Source organism: Pelobates fuscus, chromosome 2 (assembly GCF_036172605.1).
Source record: "Pelobates fuscus isolate aPelFus1 chromosome 2, aPelFus1.pri, whole genome shotgun sequence".
NCBI classification, from domain to species: Eukaryota; Metazoa; Chordata; class Amphibia; order Anura; family Pelobatidae; genus Pelobates; species Pelobates fuscus.
In genome coordinates this window covers 32,639,964-32,657,840 of record NC_086318.1, presented here as the reverse complement: position 1 = coordinate 32,657,840, position 17,877 = coordinate 32,639,964, and the positions used below count along the sequence as shown (strand labels likewise).

General features: G+C 42.3%; 1 protein-coding gene across 1 annotated transcript in view; it reads right to left on the bottom strand.

Moving 5' to 3' along the window:
* Positions 1-2,669: 2,669 nt before the first annotated feature.
* The window catches only part of LOC134585422 (aminopeptidase NAALADL1-like), a 44,766-nt gene continuing 29,558 nt past the window's right edge, over positions 2,670-17,877 (bottom strand). Inside the window, exons 15-19 of the mRNA XM_063440840.1 lie at positions 5,705-5,786; positions 3,936-4,109; positions 3,619-3,706; positions 3,267-3,359; positions 2,670-2,944 (exon numbers count right to left, since the gene is read on the bottom strand). Coding sequence (XP_063296910.1) covers positions 2,761-2,944; positions 3,267-3,359; positions 3,619-3,706; positions 3,936-4,109; positions 5,705-5,786 — 621 coding nt within the window. The 3' untranslated portion in view covers positions 2,670-2,760. The remainder of the gene's footprint in view (positions 2,945-3,266; positions 3,360-3,618; positions 3,707-3,935; positions 4,110-5,704; positions 5,787-17,877) is intronic.

Below are 17,877 nucleotides of genomic sequence, written 5' to 3'. Positions count from 1 at the left end.
TTTACCTTATCCTAAAAACAACTTCAAACACCGCTGCTGGTTATAACCTGCCAGGAATTAAAGAGACAGTTCAAATTGATCATCTTTTTTATTTAAAGTAATAAACATTATCAAACTCAGAAATCTGCAGTTGTTTCCATCTTATCAACAATTGAGCGTTACAGACATATAGTCCATGATTCTGGTTCAGATTTTAGTTCTAGATGTTCTGACACTGGCTTTTCCCATTACAACTCTAACCTAAAGCGTGGCATCCACATGTACTGTCCCACTACAGGGAAGACTGAGCCCGATTTGCACTTTAACCAAAATGACAAATGATATATATAGAATTTCCTTATTGTATCTATCATTGTTTCACTCATTATCACTATGTCTCAGTTAAAGGACCAGTTATAATAAAGCTCAGGTGTATCACAGTATTGGTGTGTTTTAATGGATAATATAGCAACAGTTTCTCTAGAAAACTGGTACAAATAAAATTAGTTCTGAACTAGACTAGGCTTCTTATCATGTCATCCCATACTCCCAGGCCTATTGTACCCTGTAGCAACCAGGACAAATAATGTAAGTTCATACATCATTATGGCATCACATAGGGCAGCTACCTGACTGACAGTGTTTCTAAACAGAAAACAAAATTACAATGGGTAGGAGGAAATGGGAAATCAGAACATGGGGGAAAAATAAAAGAACAAAGAAGGAATAAGAGAAAGAAAAATAATAAATTGGAGAAGATAATGAACATGTAAACTTACATTTGTATACGGTAGAATAGGGGGAAAAATTATATTGAGACAAATACAGTGTCAAAGGTAGACAATGATGAACATGAAATGGAAGAGAAGATTAAGTTATTTAAAAAGCATTTGGGTGACATGGATTGGAGAGTAGAGAGAAGGGGTCCCAGATCTAAACATGGCATTGATCTCCAAACTTTCTGTAGGTGGCAGCCATGATAAAAAAAGCCAAAATGTAATTGAAACAGATTCCCTTCCCCTATGTTCAGTTGTTCGTACCCCTTGTTCGTCTACCGAAAGACTTGTTTGTGGCCCCCTGTTATGCCCCAGTGAACACCGACCTCCCCTGGCTGTTGACCACAAATTAACGAACTCCAGCGAACATCTTCGCTGGAGTGCTTTCCCAAGGTGGCCACCATTGGTATAACCCAGGGATAGGCAACCTTCGGCTCTGCAGATGTTTTGGACTACACCTCCCATGATGCTTTGCCAGCATTATGTGTGTAAGAGCATTATGGGGGGTGTAGTCCACAACATCTGGAGAGCCGAAGGTTGCCTATCCCTGGTATAACCAAAAGCACATGGTCCAGTGAATGGTGACCATTTTGTCTCCCGAATGCAGGCTGCAATACTTGGTCGTTGAACGTCGGGGACTGTTTTTGGCATCACGTTTCCATGAACCCAGGCAAAGATGGTACTGCTGCCCATCCCACTTCCTGACCACCTAGATGAACGGCGTTCGGGAGATATAATCTACCGAACAGGGGGAGCATTTGCTACATAGCAGCCAGGGTAAGTGTTTGTTGATGTTCACACAGGAACCCCTGAAACCCGACCAGCCCTTTTGTCCAATTCTCTGGAACTGTTTTGGGCTATCACCTCGTGGCCAGTTGGTCAAAACATTGCTTGAAAATAACTTTTGTTCTACCAAACCAATCTGAGTGCTTTTTGGATATGTTGTGCGCTCAGATTGGGGCTATTCGGGAATATGATTATCGTGGGGTTCCTGTATTGTTTTATGTATTAATTTGATATTGTAAAATATGTATGCAACTTTCTGTGTTTGAGAGATAATTGAGTTATCCTAATTTACTTGGGATTTTCTTGTTCCTGATTCTACTATTGGTGATCCAGCGGAGGAAAGTCAGCTGCAGGACTAGGGCTCCGCTACATTGGTTGGCAGCGTCGGGATCCAGAGCACATGGAGGAACAAGAGCCACAGTGGATGTTTAGCAGTACCAGATGGACCGTGGATAGAGATTACAATCTTTTTAATGGCGAACATCCGTTAACGGAAATTACTGCCTGAACCAATTCAGAAGTCCAGGAGTTCGTGCTAAAACAGAACGAAAGACAAACTCCCATTCGGTGACCATAGTGCAAAAGGGTAAGATGGTGCTTTAAACTATGGTGTTTTTAAGAACTTTGTAGAGGTGGGGGAGGATATCCCCTTAAGGACACATGACGGAAATATTCCATCATGATTCCCTTTTATTCTAGAAGTTGTGTCCTAAGGGGATATTGATACTTTCCTCCAAGATTTTCAGAGACAATGTGCATTGCTTAGGATCAGTCCGGAAGACTGGGTTCCATTTGTGGCTAGCAGACTGTCCGGGAGGGCAGCCGAAGCCTACCAGACTGTCCTCAACGAGGATATTCGGGACTATGTTCGGCTAAAGAAAGTGATACTAGCCAGATATGCCATCACTCCGGAGGCATACCGCAGGCAGTTCAGAGAGATGAGGAGTGTTGCTGGGGAGGAGGTGGGCTATTTACTTGCTATTTTCTTGCTCCTGATTCTACTCAGGGTGATCCAGCAGAGGAAAGTCCCTGCCAGCACTAGGGCTCCGCTACAGTCATTGTGTGGCAGGGTTTTATAATTGAGACTTACTTTGTAATAGGCTCCTATGTCTGAAATAAAGCATACAATTTACTGTCTAAAGAGAGTATTTTTATTAAGCACCAGTGTCTTGTTTGAAGCTGCTCCTTGAAATGTGTAGTTAAAAAAAAAAAGTTGTCTCTAAAGCTTGGTGGCCAGTTCCAGGGTCGATGCAGCACTCTCCACAGCTTGGATTGCGATAGTCAGCTGGTGGTGGACCATGTGCCAGTCTTCTGTTGTGTCAGTCTCAGTGGCTTGCTGGTAAGCATCGGCAAGGCCTGGGAATGTTGCAAAGCCAGAACTGCGTGTAGCCCAGAGCACATGACTAAACCAAACAAAAAGAACAACGCATAACACATAGGAGAGATGCAAAATATATGGCATAAATAAGGGACGAGTAAAGTAGGAGAGAGCCAATGAGATATGACCCCTGATATAACCCACAAACCAATCATTTTTATTCCAACATAGACAACTAAGTTATTGTGGTAGAAACTGACAGAGGAAAAAATAAGTCAATAAACTCTTTAAACAAAATATGTATTGTTGCTGACATTAAATGGTTCATAGGATAATTCAGAACTATGTTTTTTTATTTTTATTAAAAAGAATTTCTGAATAAAATAAATAATGTTTAGAGTTCATACCTGAAATATAGTCTATTAGGGAAGGCCATCGAGTTAGTGAAAGCTCGTTCCAACAGCATTAGTTGATCGTTTACCATCCGTATTCTAAGTGGTCTGTAATGAAAATTGTCATGGTTATATTAGATAACAATGTGCTTAATTGCAGTAGGAGGAAGTATTACTTTGCAGAAAGGGTCCTAGGTACAATGGAAAGAAACTAGGTAGGGGGGCTGTTTGTGTTGATGTGTGGGGTAAAAAATGATGGAGAATTTGGGCCATGTATGTGATGATGGTGTTCTAGATTACGGTCCAGGAGATTGGTAGGGATATGAAAAACAAGCTGATTTCTTAGTATAGTTCACACACTACTCACGTTTCATCAGTCTCCTTGAGGTTTCGAATAGTTTCTTCCAAAGTCTCTGATGCTGTCTTATATCTGTTTATAGCAGTTTTCAATGGTTCTAAAGAAACACGGAATTACAAGTTAAATAAGATTCACAATACACAACATACACGACACCCACTTCTTCTAAGTGCAAGCCGAACACCCACTCACAAGAGTGCCAGGCCTCAAAAAAGTGGGTATGCAAACATGTAAGTACACCAGCTTTGAGCCAAGAAGTAAACTATTGTATTGCTCAGAGATATCAGATTGCACCTACCATTGAGCCGTACCTTACAGACACCTACCTAGGGATATCTTGTGCAGGTTGAGATTAACCAGGAACTGTTTCTCTGCTTCATTGTAGTAGTTTTCTAGAAGTTCCACATAATCCCTAACCCCGAGAGGAAGGATAAGGCTGTCAGACAGTCGTAGCAGGACATTACCTGCTGTGCGAGCAACCGTTTGGTGACTGGTAAAACCTAGATTACAAAATGAATTATTAAGAGGAGTCTTTCATTACCCCATTATTATCAACTAAGGGTATACGCATACTAACTTTAATTTAACATTACAAATGAAACTAAATTCATCCCATAAAACCCCATAGTCCAGTACTAATTCTTACTCTGCCATAACCCCATTCTGTTCCTCTCCATCTCTTTATTTGCTATTCAAAAGGCAACTTCTCCACCACACTGCCTCCTCCCATTGTTGTGAAACAGCAGAACTATAAATCCCATCAGGTTTCTTAAAAATACCCATGGCTGAAAATATATTTATGCTTCTACGCTATATTTCATACCCAGTCTGAAATATTACAAATTAAATAATTTCATATAAGATCTAAATAATTTTATCCCCTTTCCTCCAATATTTTTGTAAAGGATAAACATTTACGTGAACATATAAAACTGTTAATTTACATTACAATTTTATTTTCTAAGTATTCCTAAAAGCAATCTATACTCAAAACTATTTCATCTCATACTTATATACAAACTGTTTGAAATGTTATGCAGTTTTTTTTTTTTTTTTACATGTTACGAGGAGACAGGCAATTTTTCTTATTAAAAGGACACTATGGTCACCAGAAGAACAACATCTGAGTGTCTTTAAATGTTCCCACAGCGGCTGCTACTGACTTGCATCAATTTTAACAGCAAAAGGTATGTGATCGATGTTGCTGAATGGACGAGGATTGGCGCAGTGAGAAAAACTATGTGATAATTTTCGCACATTTAAGATATGCAAGATGGAGTGTTCTGCTATGTAAAAGATGCCAGAATGGTGCTAAGCATCAACATGAGCACTGTGGGGCCCAGGGGATGCAGAAGCCAAGACATCCTCTGCATGATTCTATCCTGTGTGTGTATACCAATATCAGTATTTTAAACCATGTAGAATGTATGTTACCTAAGCATCATATTGTTATTACTAATTTTAATAGTGAGTTTACATTGTCTCCACGTTAGGTAAGTGTGTATGGACAGAATGTGAGCTAGTGTGCACCAGAGGTGTACGCCTATCTTCTAGCATACTGCAATTACACCTCTGTTAGACAGTCACATGGTTTGCATTGGGTCGGTCTCTGTCTATGTCAGTATTGTGCTTCTTGCAAACTCTGCCTCTGAAGAGCAAAACTTGCTGACTTCCACAACCCTACATCTAAAATTAGTCTTATAATCCTAACTCCTATAACTCATGGTCTAACAATTAACGTCCACAATCCTACATCTAAAATGAGTCTTATAATCCTAACTCCCGTAACCAATTGTCTAACAATTAGCCTCCGTACCTGACGATTAACAATAACTGCTACAATTATAGATCCTCACACTAACGCCTAGAATCCTAAGCTTGCCTGCCCCAGTTAACAGAGCTGAAATGACACTGCCGTGAAGTAACAGAGCCGCATATCAAAAGCATCTGTTTGGCAGTCGCTGCTCCGTGGACGATGTCTAAATTGGTTACCATTTGGAAGTGCACATTGATTAAAACCTGATTTGAGGCTAATGTTTTTTCACACATTGTCTTTCATTGTGTGTATATATACAGTGTGTTCAATTGCAATTACCTGGATCAATATATTTAGATGCGTAATCAAATGTGTCAAAAGCTGTATGGTAAGCAGGATATATCCGGGCCGACGTTTTTTTCTTTTTCAAAAAGAGAAAAGCAGAATTAGCTTTAAAATATTACATTAATGCTTCGCAACAAAATACTTTTTAAAGGCAGCGGTCACAACTACACGTGTCTTATTATATAAAGTTTTAATAAATACCACCTTGTCCATGGTGCTGATTATGTTTATGTTTATGTGTAAATGTGTTTTTTAGAAGTCCTTCCTTTTACTGTTTTTTTTCTAAGCAGTAGATAGAATTCATTGATATCTAAATAGTCTGTAAAAATGTAACCTGTTTTAGTACAGACAGTATTTCCATTTGCAAGTATTATTATTATTATTATTATTGCCATTTATATAGCGCCAACAAATTCCGTAGCACTTTACAATATTATAGTAAGGGGAGATTTAACAATAAATGAGACAATTACAAACTGATACAGGAACAATATGTTGAAGAGGACCCAGCTCAAACAAGCTTACAGTCTATAGGATGTGGGGTGTAAAACACAATATGACAGGAGGTAGCAATCAAACAAGGTGGAGTGAGGATGAGCTGGAGGAGAGAGTAGAGTGCTGTGCTTTTGGAGAGAGTAAGAGACAGGTATGTGAGGTAGAGGTTACTCTGAAAAGGCTGTAAACTTTACTGAAGAGATGGGTTTTACGGCACTTCTTAAATGGTTGAAGACTAGGAGAGAGTCTGATGGTTGTAGGCATTCGATTCTATAGGAAGGGGGCCGCCCACGAGAAGTCCAGCAAGCGTGAGTTGGCCTTTCGGGTGTGAGAAGCGGACAGGAGAAGGTCATGGACAGAGCAGAGAGACCGAGAAGGGGCATACTTATGATGTACAGGGCCGGATTAACATAGGGGCTGATGGAGCTGCAGCACCAGGCCCAGGCCCATGGAATAGGCCCATTTAAAAAAAAAAAAATGTAACTTTTTTTTTTAACACACTACTCTTAGGTTTGCCACCTGACTGGATTTTTTTTTTTTTTTTTATTTGACAATTTTTATTTTTCCAAGTAGAAATGGGGTACAAAAAGTAAGAGGGATAAGGGTTCGTAATAAGTAAGTTCACATTTGCGTGTTACAGGTACAATAATGTGGTTAAGGTTTGTATCTTTGCTAAGGTTCAAAGCTCTATACTTGTTACATTTGGTCATGGGATAAACAGTGGTTACAGCACATATCTCATAAGCGCTACTTGCTGCCTTTTTGGTTGTGGCCTTTGCTTGCGGTGGCCCTGGCCCTTCGCGTGTTACCTGTATTGTTGGTGGTAGTGCAATATTTGGGTGGGGGCAGGGGGATGAAGGGGGAGGTGTACTTGTAGGGGTATGGTGGGGGGTGCAGTTGAGATCAGAGAGACTATACATGGGTCAGTGTGGAATATGCTCAATTGGGTGTGTTCTTCCCCCTGTCGTGGGGGTTTTCATTCCAGCATGTGGCGTATCTTTGTGTGTCACGTCAATGGGATTTGTGTTTGTCCCACAGGTCCCACGCTGCGGACCAGTAGGAGCCTTTCTGTTGTGTCTTTCGTGCTGAAGTTTCATATAATTTGGTGTGCTCAATCGCCTCTATGCATTGTTTGATCGTTGGGGTCGTTGTTTGCTTCCACTGACTGCTCATGACCGTGAGAGCCGCAATTATAATGTGGTATACCATATATTTGAGGTGTGTGTGTGGCTCCTGTGGGAGCAAGAGTAGTAGGAATGTTTCAGGTGTCGAGGGTAGTTTCAGTCCCGTGCATCGGGTTGATAGGTTTGCTACTTGTGTCCAGTAATGTTGAAGCAGTGGGCAGTGCCACCATATGTGTAGAAAGGTTCCTCTGTTTGTTTGGCATCTCCAGCATGTGTCAGAGGTGTCGGGGAAGCTGTGTTTGAGTCTTGTGGGGATCAAGTACCATCTATAGAGTAGCTTGCATGAAAGTTCTAGGTGATTTGTCGTGGGCTTGGTAGATGTCTTGCCATTGGTCATCCATGAGTGGGTGTCCAATGTCCTGTTCCCATGCTGATTTGAAGGAGGTTGATTGTTTTTGGCATTGTGTGTTTTCCAAAGCGTATATCATGGATATGAGTTTCATTGCTGGCTTCGTCACCTGACTGGTATTTTACTGGCACAGCCGGTATTTGTGGTTGCCTGGACATGCCTGTATTGCAGTAATACCGGCAATACAAATGCAGGTATTTTTCTCAGTATAAACGGAGATTACTCTGCAATACCAGCACCAGCCAGTAGGGATCACAGTGTGTGTGGAGAGAGGCAGGGATAGGATATTACAGCATATCCCTGCCTCTCTCTACTACTCACTGATCCGTGGGGGAGCAGCCACACAGCACAGAAAGTCCAGACATCAGCTCTACAGCTCAGTTAAGTGAGGGATGGGGGGAAAGGGAGCAGGCATACATGGGGACACTGATACACTAGGGGACACTGGGGACACTGAGATACTTGGGGACACTGGAAAACATAGGGACACTGAGACACTAGGGGACACTGAGAGACATGGGGACGCTGTGAGACACGGGGACGCTGTGAGACATTGGGACACGGAGACACTAGGGACACTGTCCCATGTCTCCCAGTGTCCCCATGTCCCCCAGCCAGTGTCCCTAGTGGCTCAGTGTCCACACGGCTCCCAGTTTCCCCTAGTCTCCCAGTGTCTGTGTCCCCATGTCTCCCAGCCAGTGTCCTCAGTGTCCCCATGTCTCCCAGTGTCCCAAAGTCTCCAAGTGTCTGTGTCCCCATGTCTCTTAGTGTCCCTAGTGTCTTAGTGTCCCCACATGTTTCAGTGTCCCCATATCTCCCAGTGTCTGTGTTCCAATGTCTGTGTCCCTAGTGTCTCAGTGTCCCCATTTCTCCCAGTGTCCCCATGTCTCTTAGTGTCCCCATGTCTGTATTCACAAGTGCCCCCATGTCTCCCAATGTTCCCGGGTCTCTGTGTCCCCTAGTATCCTAGTGACATGGGGACACACGGAGACATGGGGACACTGGGAGAGTAGGGGATGGGGTGACATGGGGACACTGACACTGTGATACATGGGGACACACTGAGAAATGGGGAGACTTGCAAGACTGAGACACGGAGACAGGGAGACACTGTGAGCAATTAAGCTATACAGCAGAATCAAACTGTGAGTAGTTTGTTAGTGATTTTACAGAATTTTCTCTTGTCACTCCTTGTGATTTACATCATGTGATGTCACTCATAACTAATTATACAAAGGCTGGTATTTTTTTTTTCCCAAGAAAGTTGGCAACCCTAAATACTCTTCACATACTCTTGCTTAAAGGAACACTATAGGGTCAGGAACACAATCATGTATTTCTGACCCTATTATGTAAAAAACACCTTCTATCCCCCTTGGCCCTCTCTTGCCTCCCTAAATATAGTCAAATCTTACTTGTCTTTAAGTCTGCAGCAGCTGGCTCTGCTTCTGAACTGACTCTGTCTGCTGACGTATTTAGAAGTGGTGGTCTGAGCAAATTACAATGCTTCCCCATAGAATTGGCTGAGACTGTCAACTAGGCAGATCAGGGGCAGAGCCAGCACAAGTCAAACATAGCCCTGGCCAATCAGCATTTCCTCATAAAGATAAATTGAATCAATGCATCTCTATGAGGAAAGTTTAGTGTCTGCATGCAGAGGGTGGAGACACTGAATGGCAGTGCTGCACACTAGACAGTACTGCCCCAGGAAGCACCTCTAGCAGCCATCTAAGGCAGGGCTTGACAAATTTGTTTGGAATCTAGGAGCCAGCTAAACAAGTTAGGAGCCAGTCATTTTCAATGAGAAAATGCAATTCTTAAAGGGACACTATAGTCATCAGAACCACCAAGGATTGATGTAGTTGTTCTGGTGTCTATAGCCTGTCCCTGCAGGCATTTTAGTGTAAACACTGCCTTTTCTGTAAAAAGGCAGAATTTACATTGCTGCTTAGTAACACCTCTAGTAACAGTCACTCAGACGGTCACTAGAGAGTCCTGGGTCATTGCAGCACCACGTGCAGCACCCAGGTTCAGTATCTCCAAGCTCTGCATGGAGGTGCTGAATGTTCCTCGTAGAGATTCATTAATTTAATGCATCTCTATGAGGAGATGAGGATTGGTACATTTGCTGCGCATGCACACAATCCTCCCAATGCTTTCCTAAGGGAAAGCATTGGCTTAGCTGAGATCATAAAGATTGATAATCTCAGCCATGGGGAAACTGGCACGACGTGAGAAAATGGGGAAAAAGGTGAGTAAAAACAATCGGAGGGTGCAGGTCCCTAAACGCACACACACTCACGCTGACAACAGGCTTGCATGCACAAACTCTTGACAGACAGACACACACACACTCTTGACAGGCACGCGCACATGCGCGCGCACACACACACTCGACAGGCGCACACACAAACTCTTGACAGACTCGCTCGCACACACACACACACACACAGTCTCTTGACAGGCTCACACACAGTCTTACGCTGACAACAGGCTTGTACGCACACACTCTGAACGCACATACACACACACACACACACACACACACACACTGACATACTTGCACACACACACACACTCTGACAGACTTGCACAAACACACACTCTTACAGACTTGCACACACACACACACACACACTGATAGGTTCTCACACACACACAGACAGGTTCACACACACACAGGTTCACACACACACACACACACACACAGACAGGTTCACACACACACACACACACACTGACAGGTTCACACACACACACACACACACACACTCTGACAGGCTCTCTCTCACACACACACATACACATTTTTGTTTTAATTTAAACCCACTCAGCCTCCCTACCTTCGGGAGAGCTGAGAGGGTCTTTCCTGGGGTTCAGTGGGGCTGTACTCTTCTTGTGTGCGAGGGAGCAGTACTCTGCCTGTAGCTACTCTCTGCTCCCTCGCGCTCTGTAATGATGCTGGGGCCCGAATGACATCATATTCCGGCTCCCGACAGCATTACACAGCGCGAGGGAGCAGAGAGGAGCTACAGGCAGAGTACTGCTCCCTTGTGCGCCGCCCACAATGCTCCCGCAGGCGGCTGCCTGCCTCTATGCTCCCGCGGCGGGCCACCTCCTCCATGCTCCTGTGGGCGGCCGCCCGCCTCCATACTCCTCAGGGCAGCCGCATCCCAGGCGCCAGGGCGAAATTTTTAGTCGCCATGGCGACCTGGCACCTGGGATTTGTCGAGCCCTGATCTGAGGAGTGGCCAGTTGAGTTATTTTCTCTGAAAAGACAGTGTTTACTGCAAAAAGCCTGAAGGGAATGATTCTACTTACCAGAACAAATACAATAAGCTCTAGTTGTTCTGGGGACTATAGTTTCCCTTTAAGTTTGGAAGCTTAAGAGGGATGTATGGCAACAAAACCTGTGTGGACGGGGTGACAATAAAATTAGTTTAGGTAATGCAGACTTTGGTTTCTCTAACACAGTTGCATGTCCCCTTTCTTCTACACTCATTACATACACCTTTACTCTGTCCCAGACTATATACCAGGAACTTCTGTAAGAAGATAAGGAGACAAATGGACATGGGAGTGCTTACGACAGTCCTTAGAAAGCGTGGAGTAGGCGCATCATTTGATGCATTTATGTCAAGCTCAGGGTACTGCCTGCATAGTATGCCCTTAGTTGGACAGCCTGTATGATTGGCAGGCAGCCTGACATGCATTCATGCCAGGCTGGCCTTCCAATTCTTTGGACAAACATGCCCCCTTTTTGGGCATGTTCACACCTTTTGGCAGGTCTGGTCACGTGATTCGCGTCAGTGGCACAACCTTTTACCCCGCCCATTGACTTCCTGCTTCACTGGACACTGCTGTTAGGGGTTATGGATTTACTTGAAAGATGAAAGCATAAATTAGAGTGAGATTAGCATAGAGTATGTGTTTTCGTATCGCTGCATCCTTTCCCTCCAACACCATCTCCATCAGATACATGACGCTTGGGAGGTATGGTTGTTTCAGTGTTTTTGGTCGATAAGATTCTGTAATTAGGCCTATCATAATTGTCAGCTCCAGGCCCACTGGGCTCTTAATCTGGCCCTGATGATGTACTACCCAGCTGTCCTACTATCTACCTACGTTCTTTTGCGGCATACTTATGATGGCCTTGGAATTGCCACACTTTATCTAAAAAAATGAATCTCCCCATTGTTCCTCTTCCTTCCTCAATTCTTTAACACTTCAATGTGACTTCAACTCACAAAAACTTTGGTGAATTTCCCCTGAGTGTAACAATTTGAAGTCTACTCACTTCACCTTGAGAATTGTTGGATTTACAGTTTACCTCAATCTGCTGGGAGATGAGTCTCGACTTTCAATCTCATGACTTGATACTGTATCTACCAACAGCATTTCCAATGACTAATAGCAGAACTGTAGAGACATTCTGGGTTATTCACTAAACACTGAATGCCGTCTTATTAAAGCCAAGCAAAATCCAGTTGGAATTTGTTAAGTCCATCCAGATTTGCAGCAATCGCCCAGATGCAATTGTTGTCTGGGTTAAAATTGGTGCTTTTGCATCCAAACCCCAATGCAGAGTTTAGGATACGGAAGATTCAAAAAGCACCAGTTTTAACAAAAACATTTTACCAAATGTATCCATCAGGATGCACATTCGGAAAATTGCGCTCACTTGTTTTTTTCAAGTGAATGATCATTTTTCAAGTACCGTGCTGCTCCTGCTGCCAGCGGTCTGCCATGTGCTTGCTAGCAAGCTGCCACGTTAAAAAAGAAAAAAAAAAAGTAAAAATATAGATAATTAAAAAGCTTATTGGAGTCAATAAAATCCCCATATTACGATAAGGGAGTATTTAAATCTCTCTTTGCCCCCACCTGCCGTGTGGTAGGTGGAGATAAATCTACTAAATATTTAAAACTAGCAAGTGAGTAGCCACCTTTCTATGCACCCCAAACAATAAAATGGTCCCATCCATGCCCTCAACTGGGGGGATACAGGTAAGGGCAGGGGGGGGGGACATAAAGTGTATTAACCCACATCTGCTTGCCACATATCAACCCAACAATGCCCACAGGTGGGGGGACTATGTCCTCCACTTTAGTTTACAGTCGCCATGCCCAGTCACTGTTTTAAAAAAAATAGTTTATAGGTCCTTATTTGCCACATGGGAGGTGGGGCATACAGAGGTTTAAAAAAACCCTTATAGTAATAATACCCCCGTAGACTTTTATATATATTTTTTTATCTATATATATACAGGGAGGGCAGAATTATTAGGCAAGTTGTATTTTTGAGGATTAATTTTATTATTGAACAACAACCATGTTCTCAATGAACCCAAAAAACTCATTAATATCAAAGCTGAATATTTTTGGAAGTAGTTTTTAGTTTGTTTTTAGTTTTAGCTATTTTAGGGGGATATCTGTGTGTGCAGGTGACTATTACTGTGCATAATTATTAGGCAACTTAAAAAACAAATATATACCCATTTCAATTATTTATTTTTACCAGGGAAACCAATATAACATCTCAACATTCACAAATATACATTTCTGACATTCAAAAACAAAACAAAAACAAATCAGTGACCAATATAGCCACCTTTCTTTGCAAGGACACTCAAAAGCCTGCCATCCATGGATTCTGTCAGTGTTTTGATCTGTTCACCATCAACATTGCATGCAGAAGCAACCACAGCCTCCCAAACACTGTTCAGAGAGGTGTACTGTTTTCCCTCCTTGTAAATCTCACATTTGATGATGGACCACAGGTTCTCAATGGGGTTCAGATCAGGTGAACAAGGAGGCCATGTCATTAGATTTTCTTCTTTTATACCCTTTCTTGAACTTGGACGCGTGTACTTGGACGCGTGTGATGGAGCATTGTCCTGCATGAAAATCATGTTTTTCTTGAAGGATGCAGACTTCTTCCTGTACCACTGCTTGAAGAAGGTGTCTTCCAGAAACTGGCAGTAGGACTGGGAGTTGAGCTTGACTCCTTCCTCAACCCGAAAAGGCCCCACAAGCTCATCTTTGATGATACCAGCCCAAACCAGTACTCCACCTCCACCTTGCTGGCGTCCGAGTCGGACTGGAGCTCTCTGCGCTTTACCAATCCAGCCACGGGCCCATCCATCTGGCCCATCAAGACTCACTCTAATTTCAGCAGTCCATAAAACCTTAGAAAAATCAGTCTTGAAATATTTCTTGGCCCAGTCTTGACGTTTCAGCTTGTGTGTCTTGTTCAGTGGTGGTCGTCTTTCAGCCTTTCTTACCTTGGCCATGTCTCTGAGTATTGCACACCTTGTGCTTTTGGGCACTCCAGTGATGTTGCAGCTCTGAAATATGGCCAAACTGGTGGCAAGTGGCATCTTGGCAGCTGCACGCTTGACTTTTCTCAGTTCATGGGCAGTTATTTTGCGCCTTGGTTTTTCCACACGCTTCTTGCGACCCTGTTGACTATTTTGAATGAAACGCTTGATTGTTTGATGATCACGCTTCAGAAGCTTTGCAATTTTAAGAGTGCTGCATCCCTCTGCAAGATATCTCACTATTTTTGACTTTTCTGAGCCTGTCAAGTCCTTCTTTTGACCCATTTTGCCAAAGGAAAGGAAGTTGCCTAATAATTATGCACACCTGATATAGGGTGTTGATGTCATTAGACCACACCCCTTCTCATTACAGAGATGCACATCACCTAATATGCTTAATTGGTAGTAGGCTTTCGAGCCTATACAGCTTGGAGTAAGACAACATGCATAAAGAGGATGATGTGGTCAAAATACTCATTTGCCTAATAATTCTGCACACAGTGTATATATATATTATTTTTTTTATTATTTGTTTTCATTTTAATATTTGTGGATCTGCAGAGGGAAGCCTAACAAAAAAATAATATACCGCATTGTTAATTTTTGGCACTTGTGCTGCACAGGATCCAGGTTTATATTTCCGGACAGGCTGAGCTTTATGGACCAGCTCATGTCTCAATTAATTGACCTCTTCTTTCTGTCGCTCCTCCTCATCTCCGCGTCTCTCCTCTTCAAGCAGGGCTTTCCGGGTGTCCATTTCAGCAAGAAGCTTCTCAAACTCCTGACGTTCCTTGGCACGTTTCTCTGTCGCTAAAACTGTCATGAACGATGGAACCAGAAAGGCTCTCTGTCAGTGACTTGTTGTCCTTCTTGGGCATGAAGGATCCAGATGGTGTATACTTTGAACAACTTGTGGCATTACTTATTGTAAGTCTCCTGCCTCTGTCCTGTCTAGTGAGAGTTTAAATTGAGTGTGGTTTGCATGGATTATTAGCTGGCACGCACTGAGCACCAATGAAGCTGATATTACCTAGCTACGCAACTTAAAGGGGATTTTAAATATTATCAGGGCTGGTCATTAAAGTGACAATTGTTGGGAATGCAATGTGAGTTTAACATTTTTGGCCCAAATAAACAAACGTGAATCATTCTCCAGTCAGCTATGATTTACGTTTTGTTGTTTTGGTCTTAAATTTGAAATTCTCTTTGAATTCACTTTGAATTTCTGCCAATTCTCATTGTAGTGAATTACACTGTAAGTTTACTTTTACACAATTATTCATTCGTGAGGTGTAACACCTGACAATTAAAATTAAATATAGAAATCCACACCTCTTTATCTCCGGTACCAGGGTGTCTCCCTCAGAGCTCCCTGTCATTCATTGTAAATTCTGACATTTACACCTGGCAGTCAGCATAGACAAAACATACAGAGACAATGAGAAATTAAACCAGTTCTATTTCTGCTCCTCATTTGCAATGTTTGCCCTGACTTTGTCCTGTCTGAACGGGATCATGATGTCATTTTGCTACATCTTGAATAAACATTTTAAAAAAGAGCATCGTATAAAAAATAAAGTTTACACAAGTTATAGGTGACTTACAGCATTTTATACAATGATGTAAATGACATAGAAGTGACAGATCCGCTTAACTGAGCAAAGGGCGTTGAATAACAAAGAACAAAGAAATTAATAGGGTGGAATCATGTTTAAGAAATGTTCTTAGGTATGTAGAGATTATGTCACATAGCTTTCTGAATTTACAGTCATCCACGTATAGCTAGATAAGATAATACTAAACATATATACATTCATGAAGGAATACCTTTGGATAGTATTAGGCCATCGTGAGTTACAGTAAGTGATAAAATCTAGTTGGCACTGCATTTGGTACACTGACCACCATTTACACTTAGAATAAACCCGACTATCACTGACACGTTTCAATAACTTCATAAAGTAAAACTGTCTACTATCCACACACCCCATCTGCAGGATTCTGCACAGTTCTAGGTGTACCATCTGCAGGGTTCTAACGATATCATCTGCACGGTTCTAGGTATAGCATCTGCAGGTTTCTAACTGTATCATGTGCACGGTTCTAGGTATAGCACCTGCAGGTTTCTAACTGTATCATGTGCACAGTTCTAGGTATACCATCTGCAGGTTTCTAACTGTATCATGTGCACAGTTCCAAGTATACCATCTGCAGGTTTCTAACTGTATCACCTGCACAGTTCTAGGTATACCATCTGCAGGGTTCTAACTGTATCACCTGCACAATTCTAGGTATACCATCTGCAGGGTTCTAACTGTATCACCTGCACAGTTCTAGTTATACCATCTGCAGGGTTCTAACTGTATCACCTGCACAGTTCTAGGTACGCCATCTGCAGGATTCCAGCTGTATCATCGGCACAGTTCTAGGTACACCATCTGCAGGGCTCTTGCTATATTATCTGCATAGTTGGTTTTCTACCCATGCCATATGCAGATTCATAAAGTTTATAGCCAAATGGTCTACAGAGTTATATTGTATTATCTGAAGAGTTATATTTGTGTTATCTGTAGGGTTCTAGCTGTATTATCTGTAGGGTTCTAGCTGTATTATCTGCATTGTTCTAGCTCTATTAGCTGTAGTAGTCTAACTGTATTATCTGCAGGGTTCTAGTTGTATTATCTGCAGGGTTCTAGCTCTATTAGCTGTAGGATCCTAGCTGTATTATCTGCAGGGTTCTATCTGTATTATCTGCAGGGTTCTAGCTCTATTAGCTGCAGGATTCTAGTTGTATTATCTGCAGGGTTCTAGCTGTATTATCTGTACGGTTCTAACTGTATTATCTGCATGGTTCTAGCTGTATTATCTGCATGGTTCTAGTTGTATTATCTGCAGGGTTCTAGCTCTATTAGCTTTAGGATTCTAGCTGTATTATCTGCAGGGCTCTATCTGTATTATCTGCAGGGTTCTAGCTCTATTAGCTGTAGGATTCTAGTTGTATTATCTGCAGGGTTCTAGCTGTATTATCTGTAGGGTTCTAGCTGTATTATCTGCAGGATTCTAGTTGTATTATCTGCAGGGTTCTAGCTGTATTATCTGTACGGTTCTAGCTGTATTATCTGCATGGTTCTAGCTGTATTATCTGCAGGGTACCAGCTGTATTATCTGTAGGGTACCAGCTATGTTATCTGCATGGTTCTAGCTGTATTATCTGCATGGTTCTAGTTGTATTATCTGCAGGGTTCTAGTTGTATTATCTGCAGGGTTCTAGTTGTATTATCTGCAGGGTTCTAGTTGTATTATCTGCAGGGTACTAGCTGTATTATCTGCAGGGTACTAGCTGTATTATCTGCAGGGTTCTAGCTCTATTGGTTGTAGGATTCTAGCTGTATTATCTGTAGGATTCTAGCTGCATTATCTGCAGGGTTCTTGCTCTATTAGCTGTAGGATTATAGCTGTATTATCTGCAGGGTACTAGCTGTATTATCTGCAGGGTACTAGCTGTATTATCTGCAGGGTTCTAGCTCTATTGGTTGTAGGATTCTAGCTGTATTATCTGTAGGATTCTAGCTGCATTATCTGCAGGGTTCTAGCTCTATTAGCTGCAGGATTCTAGTTGTATTATCTGCAGGGTTCTAGCTCTATTATCTGTATGGTTCTAGCTGTATTACCTGCATGGTTCTATCTGTATTATCTGCATGGTTCTAGTTGCATTATCTGCAGGGTTCTTGCTCTATTAGCTGTAGGATTCTAGCTGTATTATCTGCAGGGCTCTATCTGTATTATCTGCAGGGTTCCAGCCCTATTAGCTGTAGGATTCTA